The sequence below is a fragment of the Diplotaxodon limnothrissa genome, linkage group LG23, assembly GCF_057381915.1.
Source record: "Diplotaxodon limnothrissa isolate DT_005_m linkage group LG23, D_limnothrissa_male_GT1.1, whole genome shotgun sequence".
NCBI classification, from domain to species: Eukaryota; Metazoa; Chordata; class Actinopteri; order Cichliformes; family Cichlidae; genus Diplotaxodon; species Diplotaxodon limnothrissa.
In genome coordinates, this window is record NC_140617.1 from 11,908,429 (window position 1) to 11,932,217 (window position 23,789).

The 23,789-nt window shown below is 41.3% G+C and overlaps 1 protein-coding gene across 1 annotated transcript; it reads left to right on the plus strand.

The window, feature by feature from the left end:
• Positions 1 to 10,375: 10,375 nt before the first annotated feature.
• On the plus strand, positions 10,376 to 12,214 carry lingo3a (leucine rich repeat and Ig domain containing 3a). The gene has a single exon (XM_085347835.1). The coding sequence runs from the start codon at positions 10,376 to 10,378 to the stop codon at positions 12,212 to 12,214; it is 1,839 nt and encodes a 612-aa protein (XP_085203961.1).
• The last annotated feature ends 11,575 nt before the right edge of the window (positions 12,215 to 23,789 follow it).

A 23,789-nucleotide genomic window follows, 5' to 3' on the forward strand; every position in this document is an offset into this window, starting at 1 on the left:
TCTATGTGATTCTGTCAGTGCCTTTCAGAGACGTCTCTTCTTGCTTTATTACACATATAGAACAATCTTCACCCCACTGCTGTTGAGTGATGAATTATGAATAGACGTGAATCCAGCTGCACTGCTGCCCAGGTCTGAGGATTACTTTCAATTTGCACACCGCCCCCCTCGCCGCCTCGCACTGGTAGTCAGACTTCGTTTTCAAGGGACCTCCAGAGTATTAGATGGCCATCTGAAACTCTAACCCAATCACATAAAAACTTTAAGAAATTAATCTCCATTACAGATGAAACTAATTCACTATGGGTGAAAAGTAAGAAAACACAACATTGATCTGTGTCTAAGTGTGCGGCACTTGATGCTTCTCATAGTCCAGGTGTGCTACTCAGCAGTTAATATCTTGCTCCAGGCACGTCGTTACAAGCCAGTTTCAACTGACACAGTTCACAGATTTTTCATTTCCTAACTCAGACTCTCTTCACCAGTCCTGCAGCCCGGGCTAGTAGCAGCTGTCTGCTTAGCATCTACATTTATAAAATATGAACATTAGGCTGCCAACAAAGGACATTACTGTTTAGACAGTTAGCGACTAGCCGTGCACGTGTTCTGTGTATGCTGGATATAGTTACACAATATGCTCCTTATTTTCTACACAAGTGGCATCACTGCTTACACGACATCATTTCAGCCTTTCCGTCTGGAAGTAAGAGGGAGCTGCAGTGCGTATGTGACCCCTTTCAGATAGTTCTTGACTCCTGATCGTGCTTGTAATTGGCCCACTTGATGAGCAGGCGGCAGGCAGTGAAAGGGAAGTTGAGAGGACAGGAATCCTTTTAATGAATCCAATGAGAAGGACATGGAGAGCCTGCAGGCTTCAAGAAGGATTAAAGCAGGCGCCAGCAATTTTTTCCCTTCCATGAGTCTCTCAAACCAAAGGGGAAAAAGAAAAGCGTTGAAGTATGTACGATTTACATCTTTTATAGACACCCCACGTTTGCCACAACTTGATTTTTAGCTGCTTTCTATTCAGCGTTTATGTTGTAAACAGGGTTGTTATAAAGGTCAGCATCCCTTACACACTAGCCTTTTAAGATACAACTCACACACACTCCCCTGCAGATCGAGGACAGTGGGAGCGTGAGTGAATATGCATGCATGTCTGTTTTCGTATCTCTGTGCATTCGACCATTTTCGTGCGTAAATTGGAACACGCAAATCTCTGCGTGTGTGTATGCGAAGTGCAAAGAACTGCAAGCGTGTGATGTGTGATGCCAGCCTAAAATGCCCCATCGTTGCCTCTCGTCTCTGAATGTGGCAGGCAGTGTGAGAGCGACCGAGAGCCGAGCCAACTGGCATGGAAAGAGCCTGGATTGAAGTGATGGCTGGTGACACTGCAGACAGGCCAGCCAGTCAGAAAATGGATGCCAACAGAGACACAGATCACACTCACCTCCACCTTCTAAGAACTTCTGGCTCTTGTCTCTTTGTCCTCTGTAAAAAAACAACAAACCCAAAAACAGGCAATATAGATTATACAGCTTTAGTTTTGCATTTATGGGAGAAATGACCTCAAATTAAGGGTCACAGTTAAAGTCTGCTGCCAACAGAGTAGCTAGTAATAATTTGAGCTTGTGAATATTACTCTTATTAACCTTTGACCTCAAGTTTTATTCATGCACAGAAGGAAAAAAAACCCTCTTTCCTGAGGGACTGGAGTCTGCATCATGATTTATTACTGCTTACTTACTTTTATTTATGGGATGACGGTCCTGAAATTACCCAGGATTTGTTTATTTCGCTGTGAGAATGGAGACCAAGTGATGAATTGTCACTGTTTGTACAAGTTTACAGGCGGAATCTGCTTTATGTGATTTAATTGGTAAAGAGGGGAAAAAACCCCAGCAGTAATGCTCGGCGTTATATTGGCCCAGGTTCTCTATTTCACAGCATAATGGAAACAAGAGAGCGCTATACAGTAATGGGTTGCATGTGTCATGCATACTAAACAGTCAAACTGGAGCAAATGACAACCAGCTATTTACTCTGAAGCTACAGAGAGACAGTGGATGTTTCCAAGTCATTACGTTTAGCATTTGATCAGGGTGCTTTCAAGGACATGAATCTCATGGTTAAATGGCCCGTGACGTCTTATTGTATCAACTTACTAGAAATTGCCAGACACAATCAGGGTGCTGACCAAATTCTACTCATGCATTTTTTTAAAATGTAAAAACAGTCGTGAAAGATCTGGACAAGGACAAATTAACGTTTTTGTTCTCCTCGCTGAGCACAAACTGTTAGTCCTCCCAATTATGTCTTCTCTTTCCTGGTGGTCTGTCACTTCTCATCCCTGCTGAAGTCGTGTAACTAGCCCGAGAGGCTGCTCCAGGAGGGGTACTGCTGGTTGACTGACACAGTCTGATCACGAGGGCTTAAAGAGAGGTTGGCCATTTAATAGGCTAGCTGCCAGTGGCAGCCTGCCTATGCGGAAAGCGGGCCGAAAAGACAGACGGGTGACCGACTAGTGTCGCTCCACTGTGAAACCCATGTCTGTTGCTGGAGAACAGCAGAGCCAGAGGGGTTCCAGATGTCTCCATCATTTTTTTCAGTTGTGTTCATAATCACCTTTGTTGATTAATAACACAATCACGGTTAGAAGAAGATTCAGACAATGGGAGGTTCATTTGTAGATTTTTAAGTAGACTGATATCATGTCTCAAGTTAAGCTAAGCCTGAATTTAAGTAAATTTGAGTTACTAAGCAGAGTTTTATTTATATTTCAAATGATTATTATTTTTGTTTCCAGTTTTCAGTATTAGTTTTAGTTTTTATTAATAATGAGGAGCACATTTTTCAGAATTTGTACAGTAATTGAGTAATTGTACACCTTTTGAAGGTATTCAGTGTTTTGTTGCTATAACAATGTTGATTGTTCAATAAACCTCAGCCAGCTTCATACAGTGTGTGTATTTGACCGTAGCAAAGCATGTCCCTCTGCATTACAGTGATGGCCTGTGGCCTCTCTGAGCTTGGCATCGAATTTAATGTTCTTTGGAGCCACAGATCCCTTTGTGTTAAATCAAAGTGACTGCGCTCGGAGGGCTCAGATTGTGTGGGAGTGTTTGTGTAGGGACCCCAATATTTGTTTTAACCTTCAGCTGTGAACATGCCTCAGTACAAACTGATAAGATAGAAAACCGGGTCAGAGCCTGTCACGATAGTGTGTTTGTAAGGCATCGTGGCCCCCACCTGTTCTCTCATCTAAACTGAAAAACATCACAGAATGAAATCTCCTTCAGTGCAGTTTGAGGTATAATAAAATTAGAAAAAGATGCAAGTCCATTTTGTTCTATGCTATACTTTGTCCTTTGTTATGTAAATAAACGACCAAAACTTTATTATTATGCATCAGTAGACAAAGGAAATATGGACCGAGAGGCAGGTTGCTATAAGGTATTTCTTTGAAGCTAAGATGTATCATTAAAGTTTAACTATTTTTATATCAGCTGAAGTATAAAACCAGTAACTGACCAATAATAATATTTTTGTTTCTCTATGTCTTTGGTTATGTAGCTATTTTAGCTCCAGGTAAGGTCAAAATTTCCATGTCAGTGGGTCATGACCACGCAGCATAACGTCATCAATTATTTAGCTCCTGGTTGTAGAAGCCTTTACGTCCATAAGCCCTGAAACAGGTCTCTCTTATTAAAGATTCATGGCACACATTCTTAATCACCCCTTTGTGTCCTTCGGTTTCAATGTTCATGCTTTGCATCGAACAGAAATGAAATTTAAGAATCTCCCTGGAACCCATTATAATAATGAGAGTCTTATTTGGCATCTTTAGACAAGCGTTTCATATCAATCTGCATCAGATGCTGAGGTGCAATGGAAATATTCGACATAACCGATCAGTTTGTAATGCAGTGCCCGGGGATGAAATCGCTTTAAATAGCTGTTTGTGTACCATTTCTCTCATCCATTCCTCTTTTAGCCTCAGTGTCCACAGAAAGGCCGTGTGCTCGAACACGAAGAGGCGTTTACTTGCGTAAATAAACAGCAATTCTTCTTCCTAAATTTGGAACTGCTTTTATATGAATGCCACAAATTCTCCACTCCAGCTTTTCTTCTTCGTCCTTGGCTGTGTCGGGTAGCGCGACCCTCCCGGTAACAATGATCCATCACTGTACTGCAAGGTGGAAGTTACAGGAACATTAGAGGGAACAAACAAGTCAGTCACATTTATCCCTGAGCTTGTTCTTGCTTACTAGTGTGTGTTTATTTGTGTGTTCCTTGGAACTTGCACTGCCATGGTCTTCAGGGTTTCCCTGCACAGACTGATGGACACTGACGAAGGCTTCCCTCAGTGTAAATGACTAATGTGTTTTCTCTGGAGGACACTTTCAGCACATACCACACACAGAGAGAGAGAGAGAGAGAGAGAGAGAGATCCGCTTATATAAACCGTAATGAGTGGGCACGGTGAAAATCAGCGAGCGCAGCCATTTGAGGAGCTTTTGTGGATGTTATGCCTCGGCCTGTGTGTCTTTCTGGAGGGTGCCTGCTTACACCTACACACTCCAACACGCTTCCTGCTCATTTGTCAGCTGTGTCCTACACCTGCAGATAAGTCTGTCAGTCTCATCCTCTGCTCTGCTTCAGCTGGTTCTGATTCAGGGCCTTGCTGTAGGCAACACAAACACACACAAACTCTTCTTCTGCTGCAGCAAGAAGGACAGTGTTTACATAATGCCAATCAGCTTAAGTTGCTAGTTTTCAAGCTCTGATTGCTTTTGTGTAAAGAGAGACCAGGGAGGAGATGAGTTGGCAGTAAAGATAGTAAGTGAAATAAATCATGTAGTGGTTTCTGCAAGAAGAGGTGGTGGTGGGGTTGAGAAGTGGCAGAACATCTCAGCGAGCCTCCCCGCTGCTGTGGCCTCTGCCCACTCTAGTGTCTAATTATGGCGCTGTTGCTAGCTAACCTGCATTTGGTTTTTTTCGAGCTAAAAGCCACACATCTCCTGCTACACCCCCGCTCTCTGGGTATGTGCGATGTCTCAGATGGTAACTGGGCCGGAGTCAAAGAGCACATGAATTCCAGGTCACCTGCTCCGTCATCTGCACTTTAGAGACTCAGAGCTCAGGGGTTATTTACCACAGCTACGCGTACTAGAAGAAAACAACAAAATCTATCAACAAAAGCAAAACAGGCATGATTAATAAGAGCTAATGGATTCCTGGACATAGACTAAAACAGTGTTTTCAGTGCAAACAACACGCTTATTATCATCCTGATATTTGGTAATTTGCACTAAACACATACTAGAAGTGAGCCTGCTGAGGGTCACATCCTGTGATCCACATATCTGGATCAAAATCAAAAAGTTCTTAAACTCCATCCTGTGGTGATGTGTTAATAAGTTTTAAATCATTAATATTTGTTCAAAATGTTGTAAAACATGCACCCGAAAAGATGACATACACCATCAGGATGTCAGACAGCTGGATACCGCACAGTCAAATTTGAAACGTTTAATTAGTTTAATACTAATTAAATTTGAGTTCAGTATAAAAATTAATTAAGTGTGGGAATGATTCACCCTGAGAACTTAGGGGTCTTAGGAAGGTAGAAATGAAATTGTAATAACACCACATTCATTTTTGTCAGCTCCTGACTAAAGTCTGCTTAAAGCTGATTCCATCCCATTAGACAGACATGTCCTGAATATTGTAACGTGGCTCTTACGAGGCTGTGGTTAATTCATGTGTGCATTAGGGTGCCCTGAGTTCCCCCAGAAAGTTTAATATTACATGTACCTTTGGTGCTCTTAAACATCAGAAATTATAGCTAGTTTCTAGAACTATTTTTTATTCAGAGCTTGGAGCCCCTCGTTATTTCGATAGTACGGGCTAAATTAAGTTGAACAACACAGTGCAGAGCAGCACAGGATTAAGCCATCGTCTGATTTTTGCTTGCCTTGTGTATATTCCGCTTTCATGGCAGCAGTTTGACTGTGTACTCATGCTTTTCATCTCCACAGGGACACTGACACGTGTGTTGATCTTGCATAAGCAAACTGCTGGTATTTTTCAGGTAATTTTTAGTCACAATTAACAGATCATTCCTACAGTTTCCCACATTCCTTTAAAAATATTCAAGTATTAGTTAAATTCAGATCCAGGTCGAGGAACACTCTGTGTTTGCCTCTTGAATTATCCATAGTTTGACGTATCACAGTAGAAAAGACATGCATGAATACAAAAGATTTAGCCATCATGTGCAAATTCTAATACAAATTGCACGCTTTTGTAAGCTTAGATGTCCAGAAATATAAAGCTGCTGCAGCTAACAGTGCAGCGTTCTCAGGAAAAAAATAAAATAAAATGAGTCCATCCCCCATGCATTTAAACACTGAGTCAACTCTGGAGTAGAAAATGACTTCAGGCAGTGAAGCTTTTTTTCTAATAGCATGTGCTAAATGTTGCCTGGCAACAAAAATAGTAAAACAAAAGACAACTGACCACTTGTCAGTGCTATGAATGTGTGCACATATTGCACAAGCAATGTGTGAAATGACAGGCAGCTGTGATGGTGGTAAGTAACAGGAAATGGGACCTAAATGCACCTACACCAAGCAGGAAAGGGAGGGGGGGGGGGGGGGGGGGGCAGAAAATTCTACAGGTATGAAGCAGAAAGGATGTCCTACACATCAGCAACAGCACAGTATAATTGAGCTTAAAATACTTGTTAATAATTAGCAACATTTATCAAAGAGCTAATGAGCAGTGTCTCTGTAAACAGGAACAGCCGCTAGGGGCGGGAAACTTACTGAAGCTATCTGGTGGACAGGTGCATTTGAGCTTGATATGAAAAACAGGAGACTGGGAAGGACAGCGTTTCAAGGATGGGTGGGGGGAGATGGTGCAGCCGTTGCCATGGCAACATTAAACACCTACAGTATTGTCCTTTGGAAGCTTTGCGGTTCATATCAGAGCTGCATATTGATTCTGTCTGCGAGGCGTAGCTGATGTATCTCAGCTTGTTGAACATCCTCTGACTTCACAGATGAGTGTTTACATAACTTAACTTTACTGAGCAGCTCACTGACAGCCCCTGTATCCCATGGACCGGGTATTTTAAACCCTTCAGTTACTTTACTGACTCTAAAATAGCTAAAACTGGGACACGATCACGTTAGCACCGCTGTTCACAAGTTTTTTTTTTCTCTTCCTTTGGCGTCCGCTTTTGGAAGTCCTCCGTCCTCTTTAAAGTTTCTGTTTCACTAGTGTCGCTATTAATGACTCACGCCAGTACAATAGTGATCAGTTTTACAACTTGGCTGGTGAGAAACCACAAAATGTTACTCTTTTTAAAAATTCAGGGTGAAGTGAGTTATGAGTAACGAGGAAGAGTTGCTGTCAGTCACAGCTTTGTCAAGAGAAGCCACTCTTTAGCCTGAGCAGCAGCTTCACTGTAGCTCATTGAAATAGCCGAAGGTCAGCGGCAAACATAATAGTGCATAATCAGAGAGATGTGACACTGACTGTGCTCGGTGACTTTATATTTAAAACTCGTGGCATTACACAATTACTGCTATTAAAATAGAATATTTTAAATTATAATATTACCTATAGAAAAAAATAGCCTGTGAGAGTAAGTTTGTGTTAATAAAAGCAAACACTTGTGTGTTTCCTGCTGTTCATTTACATGTGAGTGTAGTAGCTTTACCTCATTGGTTAATAATGATCTCCACCACTGAACAACCATGACAAAATTTCACTTTAGCCACAAAGCTAACCATTGCACCATCCTCATTATACGGAAGGTTTTTAAAAATAGAAAGCAGAGCTCCTTAGCAGCTGACAGGCATATATTATCACCCAGCAGAAAACCATGCTAATACAGCCACAGTGTAAAGGCCATGCTCTCTGCCCCTAAGCTAGCTGGTCTGACTGGCACTCCTATAGGTCTGGGTACTAGTGCTGTGCAATACTGCAAATTTTGATATTGAAAGTAAATACAGAGCCATTATTGCAAATATCAATACCGATACTTTTTTACTTTATATATATATATGTATATATATATATATATATACATACATACACACACACACACACACACAGTAGAGTGCACACTTCTCTATCCACCTGCTGTTGACTTATGGTGCATTCTCTGGCCAGGGGCCTCTGGGCTTATTAGTGAATGTCTGCTACCAGATATGGGTTCGTAAAGCATGGCTATGTGACTGACAGAGAAACTGGAGACATTTTAAAAGCAGAGGACTGAGGACAGTAGGACTCTAGGGAGGAAGTTTGTGGCTAATACTCTGGTGGTGAATACTGAAAGAAATATTTTTACTTGTGCAGACGAGGTGAGTTTTTACTATTTTACCAGCATGACCCTGGGTCACACAGTCAAAACATGTCAGACCAACTAAAGACATGCTTGGCATGACATAAAGTCCTTGAAATCATGCAGACAAGTTCAGCAATTCAATTTAGAGGTCTATATGATGTATATTTTTTCCCCAAAAAACCAGTCCCCTTCTCATCAGCAATGGAAAGAATGAAATAGGAAATAGAAGCATCCTTCAGTGAGTGCTTTCCAACTTAAAACGTCATATTCTCTTAAGTTTTGTAAAGATCAGAGTCGAATGTTGGACCATCAAATGAAGTAAGATGATTTGCATTACGTTAGCGGTGCTCTATTTTAAAACGGCATTGTTTATGTCTGTGCCTTGGGAACATCTGCTTTGCCAGGCGATTAAATCTCTTAATTCTTTGCCATTTTCTTGCTACCAAACCATCTGCTGCGATTTGTTTTCCATGCACAAAGTCTGAGCCACAATCTAAACACTACCCATGGGTGCAGCGCGAGTTCTTGCTCCAGTGTCTACTGAGCCTCGTTAGATCGCAGTGAATAACACAAAATTTCTGGGTCGACTGCAAAAGGCTATGTGTCAGGCTGTTGCGTGTGGGTGAGAGTGTGTGGGATGTTTGGTATATCGCTTTCTGTCACAGCGTCTTTGATGGTGGCTCTCGAAAAATCAGTGTCATTAAGTCAATTTTAAAAACAATGTGCTCATTTAGCCCTGTCTCTTATTAGAGCTTTCTATACACATTTTCAGGTTTGTAACTGTATTTAGTGGCAGGTGGGGTATTGGGAATAATCATCTGTCAGCTAAGACGCATTGTAAATTTTCCAAGAGGAAATAGGTATAAATAATAGGTATTGTTTAAATATGCAATTGATAGCGTGGCAAACTAACGGTGGCTTTTGATCGTCTCTTAACACACAGTTAGCGTCATAATCAGGTACTAAAACAAGGTGAAATATGGAGTTACTTTCCATCCTACTTGTTAGTCTTTCACAATGGGTTTAAAAAGGATTGCCAATCTGCTGTCAAAGCATCAGCAGATAAAGACGTTAGGTGGGAGAGAGGGATTGTGCACGTGCATGTGTGTGTGTCATATGAAAACACTAGCAGATCAGCCTAGACAAGCTCCTCTCATGATAAGCCTCATGCCTCAGAGACTTGTGCAGATGATGTGATGGGAGTTATACTGAAGCACCCAGTCGTGGCCTCCTTCTGCAGTGCGAGACAGTGTCGGGCTTGTACTCAAAGACTCTGGGGTGGATGTACTGTGCTTTATGTCTATTGATTATTCAGTGTCGCTTTGATGTTTTAGTCACTCTGTTCACTTGCTTGTGTTTTCTTCTACAAAGTGTTAAGTATAGCTGTTAGTGTTCTGTTTCACAACATACGCTTTATGTGCACCATTTCAGGTATTTGCTGTTAAAGACTTTTGAGAGCCCACAATCACTTTAGCTTTTCATGCATTTTAAGATTTCTCACATGGGGTGCTTTTAATACAATAGGTTCTCCATTTCCCCGTTTTCATTTACAATGCATGAGTTTCATACAGACAGGCTGGGGAGCAATATACCCTAACCATCATATATCAAATTGAGTCATGGCTATTAGAGGTTTTGTGCCACGGCAAGTGATTATAAAACCAGTAAGCTTACAATGCACAGTCGGCCATTGTAAGCCAAACTGTTTCAACTCAATGCCGAATCAGTCCTTTGAGGATTATCTTGGCGCCCTGGCTTTAATTTCACTGCTGTGTCGGGTCAATTAGAGTTTGTAATTGTAATTCCGCTCATTTAGAGTGTTTGATTGCTGCTGTTTAAAGAGAGCTGACGCTAATGAATTTCTCTCACTATCTGTCTTTTTGTCTCCCCTCTCTTTCTGTTCTTGCCTTACTGGTTTTTTTTCTGTCTAACTCTTTCTATCCCTTCTTCTCGTTTTGCAGGTGTCTGGCCCAGTGATTCGACCCCAGACAGGAAACAAAGGAAGAGGAAGAAAGGATGGCCACGAGGGCGAGCCTGGGTCAGGATGTAGGCTGGCTGGTGCCTTTCCTTTTCTTGTTACTAATGATCACAGTGTCACCTGCCCAAAGCCAAGGATGTCCCCAGCGCTGTGAGTGCATTGCTAAGCTCAAGACTGTGTCTTGTTATGGTAAACGCTTGTCTGCACTGCCCGATGGAATCCCACTGGACACCAAGATCCTGGACTTGAGTGGGAATAAACTGCGTTGGGTAGAACATGGAGACCTGCTTCCATATTCACGTCTCGAAAAGCTAGACCTGAGTGAGAACATGATCAGTGTCCTGGAACCAAATGCTTTTTCTAGCCTTCAGAACCTTAAGTCGCTTTCACTGAGAGGTAACCAACTGAAGCTGGTCCCTATGGGAGCTTTCTCACGTCTCTCCAACCTAACTTCATTGGACCTTAGTGGGAATAAGATTGTAATTCTTTTGGACTTCACTTTCCAAGACTTGAGAAGTTTAAAGAACTTGGAGGTCGGCGACAATGATTTAGTTTATATCTCTAACAAGGCCTTTCTGGGTTTGGTGGGACTGAAGGAGCTGACAATTGAGAGGTGTAACCTGACTTCGGTGTCCAGTCAGTCTTTGTCTTACCTGCATAACTTGGTGACTCTGCGGCTCCGCTACCTCAGTATCTCTGCCTTAGAGGACCAAAACTTCCGGAAGCTGGGAAACCTGAGGGGCCTGGAGATCGATCACTGGCCCTTTTTGGAGTACATCTCTCCTCACAGCCTGCAGGGTCTCAACTTGTCCTGGCTGTCTATCACACACACCAACATCACCTCTGTGCCCACCTCTGCCCTGCGTAGTTTGGCTCACCTCACCAGCCTCAACCTATCTTACAACCCCATCACTGTGTTGGAGTCCTGGGCATTGCGGGATCTCGTAAGGCTGAAGGAGCTGCATCTAGTCAAAACCAACCTGGCAGTAGTGCAGCCCTATGCGCTCGGTGGTCTAAGGCAAATCCGCCTTCTTAACCTTTCCTCTAACAGCCTGGTGACCCTGGAGGAGGGAGCCTTTCAGTCTGTCAACACTCTGGAGACGCTGCGTTTGGATGGAAACCCTCTGGCCTGCGACTGCCGCTTGCTTTGGATCCTTCAGCGCAGGAAGACCCTGAACTTTGATGGTGCCTCCCCGGTGTGTATGACACCTGTTGAAGTGCAAGGACGTGCTCTCAATGCTTTCTCTGATTCAGCTCTCTTTGACCACTTTACTTGTCAAAAGCCCAAAATCCGCAACCGGAAACTGCAGCAGATATCTGCCCGCGAGGGACAGGTAGTGTCATTTATTTGCAGAGCAGAAGGTGAACCCACACCGGTGATATTCTGGATTTCTCCTCAGCGCCGCCGCATCACCACAAAGAGCAGCGGCCGCCTTACCGTGTTACCAGAAGGCACGCTAGAAATCCGCTATGCCCAGGTCACAGATAGTGGGACGTACATTTGCATAGCCAGCAATGCCGGTGGAAATGACACATATTTTGCCACACTTACAGTGAGTGGGCTGCCGCTGGATGCAGCCCTCATGGCCAACCGCACCTACTATGCTGGGGATCTTAATGACACAAATCTGAATGATACCAGAGTCTTCTTGAAGTTTACTCTGGACCTCAAGACGATCCTCATATCTACAGCCATGGGCTGTATCATGTTTCTGGGGGTAGTCCTTTTCTGTTTCATTCTGCTGTTTGTGTGGAGTCGAGGGCGAGGGCAGCACAAAAACAACTTCTCTGTAGAATATTCTTTTAGAAAAGTGGACGGGCCTGCAGCCAGTGGAGGACAAGGTGGAGCACGGAAGTTCAACATGAAAATGATTTGATATGTTTTAGTGTTCTCTCCTCAGTGCTGATTATAAGCACACATCAAAGTGGACTGCTGTGCTTGAAGAGCATCAACGTCAAATCTTTGCGAGACCTTGATATATTTCTATAGCTCTTTCTTGTGTATTCACATTATTGTGCAGAGAAAAGCTATATTATCATCGAATATGTTTTAAACTCTTGAACAGACTGTTAAAAGACCAATCGGCAAAGTCCCATCTACACTATCTTCATGCTCCGACCAGCTCAGTTCGAGGAATTCTCCCCCGTTTATCTCAAAAAGAATACACCCTTCTCCTCCGTCTGCTCTGTCTACAAACCGGTGAATACATAATATTAGGGTGGTGCTCAATAAATGCCAAGGACATGCCAATATGTATTTTAGTAGTTCCAGCTATATACTGCATATTTAGACTTATTCACAGTCATAAGTTGAGCGCAACAATATATTCGCTCTGCTTGAAGACATTTTGCTGATGGTGGGTTCGTACAGAATATATTACACTTAGAATACACTCTGCAACACTGCCAATTCGACCGGAAAGCACCAAGTAATATCACTGTCAGTCCAAAGGGACGGCAAAAAGAAGTTTCACATCAATAGTTACGGCTGGAAGTTGTTTAAAATAACATTCTACAGATTTTTAGCTACAGTGGGGCCTGGTGCACAGTAATGTGGTGACAAATCAGCACATGCCAATACACGTTTGCTAGTCAGATTTCCCATTGTTGTTCAGTAAAGAACTACAGCTTCCTCCTAATCTGCAAACATGTGTATAAAATGAAATGCATGTACAGAGTTGGCTTCTTACTTTGAATAACTTGTATTATTTGTAAAGGAAACACTCATAGGGGTGCATAAGATGTATTATATATTTTGTAATTACTGACCTTGAAGTTCTTGTGGTCGTTTATAGTACTGTTGAGTGATTAATAAGGTTTTAATGTTATGCTGTTATTAAAGTGTTAAAGTCCTATTTGGAATGACTCATAACAGTTCAGTTAGAAGCGTTTTTATTTTTATTTCGTTTCGACTGAAACACAACCCACTCCCTGAGCTCACTGACTCAGCAAATCATGAAGGGCATTTGCATCAAGTTTCACTTCGTTTACCTATTTGTAGCTGTACAAATAACACGAAGGCTTGTCTGACCTGTGGCTGAAGAAACTCTAATTGCGTTTGAGGCATTCAGTGTGAATGTTTTTTAAAAACAATCTTTGCAAAACTCTAAATGACACCAGCCAAAGTCATTTGAGGAAAGCTTCATGATACAATCAACAACAAAAAGCTGCATGATAACTGTGACTAACATTGATGCCTAGATGCTGATAACAGAGGTCACCCGCATGCCGTTCTGCCCTCAAGCTCTATCTCATGATCTGTGGGTTTAGGGCTGGGACCCAATGTCATTATCACAAACCATTTATTTCTGTTTGGCTTTGACTGCTGATTTCTAACAGTGTTGTTCTGCTGCCCTCTGTTGACTAAGACGAGTATTGTACTTTTCACTATTAGATTAGATAGAACTTTATTAATCCCTCGGGTGGGTTCCTCTGGGAAATTCGATATTTCTATAGTGCAAGCAGGGTTTTACTTAATATTAAGTAATTTTTTTCAATTTCTCAAAAGGCAAATGTGGAATTCAGCAATGGTCGACCTAAATCAGCGCTGGAATTAAAAATGAATTTATTGTTGCTCAACAGTATACCCTGCCTCTTCAAACACACAAAACTGAGTCCCGTGTTTCAACAACATAGACACCGCACAACTAATTTTACAAACAAAGTTATTAATACTGAACTTTGAATACATCCGTGGACCGATCTCAAATCAGTTAGCCTTCCTGTTTGTATTTTTCAATATGTAAACACTTTGGTTTCAGTTGTAATTTTCTTTTCCTCCCCCCGATCCCTCCTGTAAATATGGAAACCATTGTGTATGGAAATTGTGCTATACTGTTTTGTACTTTACTGTTTTATAAATAATGAAGTCCACTGTTTATAAAGCATGTGATATTATCTGCTACAATCATGTCTTGTCCCCTGTTCCATTTTAATAGCAGCTGGCCAGCGAATCAGTCTGTATGGTGGTGGTCTCAGGAGCGTATCGATAGACCTGTGACCCACCCCCCAAACCCCCATGGAAATTTTGTTTAGAAGATTTTGTGCTTTTTATTTGCTTCTCTTTCCCCAGGAAGTGCTCATATTTTAATTTCAAAAGAAAGTTGCATCAGAAGGATTGATGTGCTATCAGCACCACAAGTAAAGATATAGAGCTCAGCAGAAAGCATTCTTGTCCGGACTTGATCAGAATCAGAATCAGAATCAGAATCAGAATGGGTTTATTGCCAGATGTTGAGGTTTACAACATTAGGAAATTGCTGCGGTGCTTCAGTGCAGACAATAAGAATTAAAGTGCTATGTAGAAAGAAAGATATGTGCATGAGATATACATGAGATATATACATGAGAATAAGAATTATGAGTGCTACGTAGAAAGATATATACATGAGTGCAGGTGGTGATCAGTGCCAAACATATATACATGAGAATAAGAATTATGAGTGCTACGTAGAAAGATATATACATGAGTGCAGGTGGTGATCAGTGCCAGACATGAAATGATGCAGTGACACAGCGTAGGGTCATGTGTTAGTGGCGGGGACAGTCATGTGGTTATTGTTCATGTGTCCAACAGCAGAGGGGAAGAAACTGTTCTTGTGGCGAGAGGTTCTGGTGCGAATGGACCGGAGCCTTCTGCCTGAGGGGAGCAGGTCAAACAGACTGTGTCCAGGGTGAGAAGGGTCAGCTGAGATCCGGGCTGCACGCCGCAGTGTCCTGGAGGTGTACAGGTCCTGCAGAGATGGGAGTCTGCAGCCAATCACCTTCTCAGCAGAGCGCACAACACGCTGCAGTCTCTGTTTGTCCCTGATAGTGGCTCCAGCGTACCACACGGTGATGGAGGAGGTGAGGATGGACTCGATGATTGCAGTGTAGAATTGCATCATTGTCCGTGTTGGCAGGTTGAATTTCTTCAGCTGCCTCAGGAAGTACATCCTCTGCTGGGCTTTCTTGATGACGGAGGTGATGGTGGGCTCCCACTTCAGGTCCTGGGTGATGGTGGTACCCAGGAAGCGGAATGAGTCCACAGAGGTGATGGGGGTGTCAGTCAGGATGATGGGGGGGAGTGGGGCTGTGTGCTGATGAATGAGTAAGCATGATATAGTGTCTGGGGAGGGTTATTACTGTTCATTTTCTATGCATTCGTCAAAAGTTACAAAAAATAAATTCATTTTTGTGAGCAGATAAAGTCAACTCTGCATTCACACTTTCAGATGTGTCTGTTGTGGGCTTTCAAGATTGTTACTCCTTAATCGTGTGGGTATGATGACTTAATCCATGGCAGTGAGTTTAATATAAAACAAAATCAAGCCCTGTTAGTGTTCACTGGGTAAATGAATTAATTTTGTACTGATATGACCAGTTATCTGACTGATAACTGGTCATATAAATGACACTTAAAGTTCTCAGCATTTTAACACTCAGTATACAGCTTCATACTCATTAAGAGTCCCATCCATTTTCTTCTCCTTATCCAGTTCAGGGTCATGGAGTGGAGGGATCAGGGGCTGAGAGGCATGGTACACCCTGAATAGAAAGCTAATCTGTTGGAGGGTTGAGAAAGAGACAGTCTCATATTCACATCTGCAGCCAATTTAGAATCGCAGGTTAGCCTAGCCTGTGCATGTTTTTGGACTGTGGGAGGAAGCCGCAATGTTTGGAGAGTACCCACGTAGGCACGGGTGAGAACACTGAAACTCCACACAGGACCGTGTGAGGCAACAGTGTGAACCACTGCCCCATTAAAATCCCCGTGCATTAAAAGTTTGTTTGAGTTATTTAGTTAAATTGCTTCCTCATCCAGGAATATTTTAACATTAAATTTCAATGTTACTTTATTTATTTCTATAGTACCAAATCAGAAGAACAGCTGTCTCAAGTTGCTTTATATTGTAAGGCGAAGACCCTACAGTAAGACAGAGAAAGCCCCAGCAAACAGACAAACCCCTATATATATAAGCACTTTTTAACAGGAAAAAACTCTGGGCATAACCAGGCTCAGGGAGGGGAGGCCATCTGCTGAGACCGGTTGGGAGGGAAGGGAGGAAGATAGGAGAGCCAGAGATTAATATTAAATAAAGAATAAATGCAGAGAGGTGTATAAACACATGGTGAGTGAAAAAGAAACACTCAGTGCATCATGGGAATTCCCCGGCAACTTAGACCTACTGCAGCATAACTAAGGGTCACCTGATCCAGCCCTAACTATATGCTTTAGCAAAAGGAAAATTTTAAGCCTAATCTTGAAAGTAGAGATAGTGTCTGTCTCCTGAATCCATACTGGAAGCTGGTTCCACAGAAAACTGAAGGCTCTGCCTCCCGTTCTACTTTTAAATACTGTAGGAACAACAAGTATATTTATAAATTTGATTTTAACACGTTTATGTTCAAGATCTGTGGTATCATTGCTAGTCTGGAAGCCATGAGGGTTTCAGTATTTAAATTACACTGATGTCACGTGGAAAGCTGAAGCCTGCAGTACACATATACTGAAACTTTCAGTGATGTAAGACACATTTTGCTTTTACTCATAGGCCTGTATTATTTTCTATCAAATTTTCCTCTTTTTTAAAACAAATAGGGTCTCAAAATATATCTGGAGTTCATCTGCATAAAATCAACAACAACAAAACTATAGATTTTATTTTGTATAAAGGTGAGCAAACAGGTCATAAGATCCTACATTTGCAAACGTGTTGACAAAAACACGCCACACGTTTACTGCCCCTTAGCCCAGATGACATCAAGGTGAGCATTATCTTTCAAAAGCTTTTCCCATAAACGTGAGTCCAAAATCACCCACAGGTATTTATCATAATCGCACCATGTTTGTGCCCCCAACTGTTGAAACCACTCAAACCACCACAAAATGTTTGAAAACGTGCAGAGAAGAGAAGCGTTCCTCAGAACTAGACGTATAAGCAATTTACCCCCAATGCATATCAGACATATCCATCCCCTGGAGGGGGGGAGGGGGTGTCATTCACACTTTAAGAATTTTTCTGTGTTTACCAGTCTAACACTTGGCTACTTATCAAGAATACAGACTAGAGTGACTCATCTCGCCTTATAAGGTTTTTTTTTTCATACCTCTGAAGGCACATGTGAAAGTGAATGGTTTTTGCACCTACAATGACTCTACAATGAGTCACCTCTGATCGTTACGTTCTTGTTAAATTTTGATCATCACATCTCATCCGTTTTTATACTAGGAATGAGAATACCTTTACCGCTCATCTGTGTCACACGTGTGGAAGCCTGTGCATTTGTTATGACTGTCCCCTCTTTCTCTCAGGTCTTTCTAGTGATGTCTCACCTATATATACCTCTTAGCCTGACGCAGGGGAAGATATCTGAAAAAAGTGACCATGAACAAGAATTTTGGTATTTAATAACATTTGTTTTTCTTTTTTTAGATATCGAGTAGCTGATTATGTAGGTACTGTATGTAAAAGAGAAAGGACTTATTGATAATTAGCTTTTTATTCTTCAAGACACCTGCTGCAATCGAATCAATAGCGTTTATGCGAATAGATAAAAACAGGCTTCCGTGTTAAATATTATTCTGCTATTTACAGTCAAGATAGGATTTCAACAAAACCTTGTTGAAATTGAATTTTAAATTGTTAAATTTTCTTTGAAAACAAATTATTATGACAGTTTTTTTTCATTTGTAACTTCAAAGTAATATACCTGAAACTCCTTCCGCCTTTGCTGAGCACTGACTGTGGCTACCTATGCAGATTTCGGCGGTCTCTGAAGAGACATAACGAACATGTCAGATGTGTCATCACCTGCTTTAGATGCCAGAATTAGTGTGAAATGACATCAATACTCATTGGGTCTGCCTTGCATTTATACCATTTATTAATTTATTTGGAGTAGACAAAAGTGGCAAAATACAGAGCGTGTTAAAACCCTGCCCTGAACTACCTTCTTCATTTGGCTGCCAGAGGAAATGATGTCAGAATGCACTTTAACACAGAGATACCCAGCTTCTGCTTCAGCAAGGTTATTTCCATCCGTACCATGGGAACAAGCATAAAGTGGCTGAAATGATGTAACACAGTGGGTGTGTGCATGTGTGTGTGTGTGTGTGGGGGGTTCGTAATCACACGTTTTTTTGCTACCATGTTGTTGAGGTGTGGTGGTCTAAATGGGAATGCAGTGGTTAGCAGTTGTTAAAAAAAACAATTCACCTGCTGCGACATGTGCGCCGCTTTTCATTTGCTTGCAGCGCTTCTGATAAGCTTTTCAAAAAGCACACCTGCACTATGCACCTGTCAATTTGTGCATAATAAATATGTATTTGCATTCATTATCCAAATCCTGTGCCCCACAAAAAGTTTCAAAGGTTGCATTTCACACAAGTTTAAGGCAAGATCTTACATCTGAATCATTAGTTTGAACAAAGACTGCCGATGTACAGTGTCTCCTGCCACAGCTGCTCGTTGGTGAGGGTGAGGGTGAAAAAGAGGAAAGTAACAATTTGCAAGCGCAGGTTCTAGTTTAAGTAGAGAACAAATGCAGGGCAGCTAAACTGAGCCTAGTTTCTTGCTTCAAAATCCCCAAACCTTCCCACATGTTCTGATAAAGAGTTTCTCAAAAGTTTAATAGATTACTGTTGATTACTGAGCTAGCATATGACTGAGAGTTGAACAAGAAAAGTGTGCAAATCAGTACTAGTTAGTGTTTGCAATGTGTCATCTCAGAGTGGTGATTTGTCTTGGGAATTGTCATTTTTGTACTGGTTTAGATTTTAACTAGTAGTGAGATGACATTTATTGATACCTGTGTTTGTCAGTGTTATGATTTAGTTTGCTACTGTGACTGGAATAAAAAGTCTACGATCAAGTTCAAACAGTTCAAATTGTTTTCAGTTATATCACAACATAAAGTGGTTAAAGTAGTTGTAGATTAGCACGCTCTTTCACGCCAGCAGGTCGCACAAAGAATTACCAGCAACCACCGATGGCTGCATGTCAAAAACTGTGGTTCTAATATGAATAATACAGAAATAAATCAATAAAGGCAACGTGGAAAAATACACACTGAGATGCAAATAAAAGAACACACTTAGATGCATATCATTCATATTGTAGTCATACTACAAAAACAACACAGCTGAAACATTTCCAATGTGTTTTGAAAAATATGTGTTCATTTCCAGAAATTTAGAACTGTGACGCCAAAAGGGAGGGAAAGTTGTGTAATACTTCAAAAAACATCCTCTGGAATATCTCACTACTAACTGAAGTTAACTGTCAGTGTCAGAGGGATGGAGTTTCTGAGAACTAAAAGGATTTCCCCGTGCTGCAAAAACACTGTGTGGGCATGAGTTCAGCAATGTATGACAAGGCCTTGTCAACATAAAATTGGTGAATTTATCATTTGTGATGCTTAAACGACTCAAAGATTCTAGAAAAACTTCTGAACACAATAGACAAGGTCAAAAACCAATAAAGGAAAAGATACGTGTGTATAACATGACGCGCGACTAATTGATTCTGTACCACACGGGCTCGGGAACGTCAATCATCTGACCACAGAACAGCTTTCCACTGAAGCCCAGCCTTAGTTCTGGTCCAGAGGAGACAGCAGCGTTTCTGGAAGTGTTCACGAGCCCGTGCACTCATTCAGAATGACAGAATCATCCTTGTTTTTATGTAGTGCTGCACGAGGGCCCAAATATGACAGTGATCCAGTGCAGACTTTCAGCCGTGTGCCTCCTGCACAGAGATTTCTCTAGATTCTCAGAATCGTTTGAAGATGTTATGTACTATAGATAATCAGATTTTCATTATTTTAGCTGTAAAATTTCACTTTGAATTTGTACATAGAGAAACATCCCTCTAAAATAGTTCTGTGTTTTTTCCAGATTGCTAAACTTTTGCCGATCTTTATACCCAATCATGTTGTTGACCTGCTGCCACTTAAACTAAATAGCTGCAAAATGCTCACCCAGTTTTCTCTTCACTTAGTTTTCTATTTTTAGTTAGATATGAAGTTGAAATGATGGTTGCTCATCCAGCACTGTTTTACTTTTAGGCTACAGTCTAATATGTTACCTTTAAAAAATAATAAAAATGTAACATGCACAAATATGAAGACCAAAAGCCGTTTTCTCTAAAGCTATTGGAAAATGTATTTCAGGCTATGAATATGGTATCACTAACTGCTGGATCAGCACCTAAATGTGAGACTCAAAATTTACGCTAAAGAACAAATAAAGATAAATAAGGTCGAATGCAGAGAATATAAAAATCCAAAATGGGGTAACTAAGCAGGAACACACAATGGCACATTGACAGACACCCGGAAGAAGGAAAAAGGGAAACTGAGGCTACGCATAAACACAAAGTAATCAAGAAGAGTACAAGCAGCAGGGTAACAACGCACAGCTGAAACAAATTAAGACAATAACAAGGAAAGACAAACCAACGGTGAGGCACAAGAGGCTAATAACTAACAGAAGAAAACAGGAAGTCACTAAAAGGGGAATCACATAACATACAAGAGGGTACTAAACACAAGGAGTCGAACAGTAATAAAACTCCAGTCCAACGAAAATACTAAACAAGACACAAAATGTCAAACAGAAGCTAAACCAAAGAGCATAAACTAAAACTCGATGTGAGAAAAATCTACAGACAAATGGAAACTAATAGGCAGCAAATATGCTTATAAAATATAGCCTACAGCATTTCAGTATGTCTCTGCTAATTTTATATGCAGTGGTTCTGTACATGATAATTATAGAAGTTAATAAATAGAAAATAAACAGTGTCTGCTCTTTATGTTTGAGAGGCATGAAGTCTCACGGGAGCCTGTCTGCCACTGAATAAAAACAAACAACATAACCCAAATATAATTCTGCACTGTTTTTATATGTAGTAGTATTTCAGTATGCCTGACTGTGATGACAGTGTGCAAATGGAAAATTCTGGGCCTTTGAGTTATTGCGTTGGCCCAGTCTAGTGATAATATACTGATTACTATATTGATATGTAACCAGTACAGAGAGGAGAAATAATTATGATTCATTCATTGCTCATTATTCTTTTCAAAAGATCAAACTGTCATACAGCAACCAGATCTCTGTTTAGAGCACTTGCTCTGGCTGGGCTGACCCAGCGAGGCTGTGATTGAGGTCACAGCTCGGACTTTGTCTGCAGTTGTGGTGACACGTATGATGCTATATGTTGCTTTACTGTAACTTGCTTGCTTTCATTTGATGTAACTGAAGTCACCAGTATATCTCAATCAGGGTTTCACCAAATATAAACTTAGGCCACCCCCACCTCCCTCCAGCCCTTGAAATTGAACTTGCTGTTCTGGTCCCTTGACCACTATAGCAGTGCAGCTTTGCTGTACTAGTTTTGTGTTCATACAAAACTATTTTTAGAAAGCCAAGTTTTATTTAGTGTTTTTTCTGATCACTTCAATTTCACCACTACAAAAAAGAAAGCAATATATCATAAACTAGTCTTAATAACAGATCTCATAGATCAGAACCACTGGTGATCAGCTAAAACATAACCCTGGCTGTGTGTAGCCCAGAGGTAAAACAAAGTTATTTAGGAAAAAAATCCCTCCGGTGCTTTATTTTTTATTTTATTTGTTTAATCTAATGTCCACAAATGCTTAAAGAGCACCACGAGTACTTCGGCAGCTTTAAAAACCTGTAAGTGCATCTCACTCTGAAATTACCACATTTTCTCTGTTTTAACTACATGGAAGTTTTGTTTAGCCACCAGATCAGTAGCTTCCTGCGCTGCTTAAGCTCACTGGGATGAGTCGGCGACCACAATGCCGTATGGCTGAGGGCGCGTAAAAATAATTTGCGGCATGCCTCCCCCCTCTTTCTGTCCACAGTTCCTATTTGAAAAAGGCTAAAAAAAAAATAGCTTATAGCTTGCTAGCTGTCCGTCAGACTCCTGTTGGCTGTACTCTTGATGAGAAATATAACCCAGCTAATAGCTTAAGGGGAATAACAGCTGCCTGTTATTTCAGTTGGATGTCTGCTGATAACAAAGTTAGGCGTTACCCGTGAGAGACAATTATGACAAATAAGAAGCAAGCAAACAGGTGGGATTTCTATTGCTCACTCTTTATTGAATGCAAATTGTTTCCGAACATAGTCCAAGTTCCAATTTACTTTTGCTTATCTGATGTTGCTTCGTAATTGATGTTAAATAGCTGGTTAAGTTATTTTAAAGTAGTGTGATATTATAAAAAGAGTTCATCTGCAGTCAGCTGCTGTCTCTCTGTTGACACTGAATGTTTCTTTGAGTTTGTCTTTGAGCCACTGGGACTGGCTGCCTGCCTGGCCAGCAGCACTGTCAATGAGCCAGCAACCCGCTACAGCCGGGGTGGCTGGCTGCTGACTCAAAAACACACTGAAACACAAGCCAAATCCAAGAAAGGGGTCACAGCTACTGTTTTTGTAAATCCTATGCAATAGTTCTGTTTTTATCTCTATGAGGTTAGACTGTCACACTTTATTAGCAAAGCCCCAAAAAACCTTAAGCATGGACACAGAGGCCCAGGGGTGGGCAATCTTCATGGTTCAAGTCAGAGAAGTGTTTTTTATCTTTGTGAGCACTGTGTCAAAGAATAAAGCAAAGACTTTGTTCAAAATGCTGTTATTCATCTGTTTTAATCAATTTTACGTGTAAAAATATTAAAAACAATGTCAGGGTTCTGAAGGTTAATGGAACAATAAAAACAAATTGTGGGCACAGTATGGAAGAACATGACTACATCTGCTCACACGGCAAAACAGATCATCTTATACTTCACTCTTTCCGTTTGGAGGCAGACTGTGGCCTACAGTTTGTAAAGGCAGTGTGTGATATGATGACAGAGAAGTTTAATTGTAAATTCTGCATTAACACCAGTGAAACATCGAGACACCGGACACACATCTGTAGCTCAGTCACAGTTTTGCATAACATTAACAGATTTCTGAACTGAGAGTGGTGGGCAAAGGTGAGCGTGTGTTGTTATCGTCACTGACCCACATGTGGCTACCCGCCCAATTCTGTGTGCGTTTTATTCTTTGTATACTTTCTCAGGAAAGTACCAAACAGCGAACTGCACAAACACCACAGCATCGTGTTCTGTGAAGTTAAACAGCATGAATGGACTGTATGGAAAAAATTGTACTCCTACTTTAGAATGTTCTTTATGTGGCTGCAATGGGAATGGTCAGCAACTTAGAGCTGACAGCTGATTCTGTAGGAACAAAAAGTGGAGAGGGGGGGGAGGTTTGCATGCTGCACACACTTGAAAAGTTCTCATTTTGAAAGGGCTGCGCACCTTGAGCCGTTAGTTCCCAGCAATAACGTTACATCGTCAGCAGGCATGTATGACAGTACTGAAAAAGAAATAACACATTTGTTTCTTGGTCGATGAAGCTGTACGCTAGATTCGTCCTTCTGTGTTTCACAG

Coding starts and splice junctions, on each gene's coding strand:
- lingo3a (XM_085347835.1), top strand. CDS start 10,376: ATGGCCACGAGGGCGAGCCTGGGTCAGGATGTAGGCTGGCTGGTGCCT.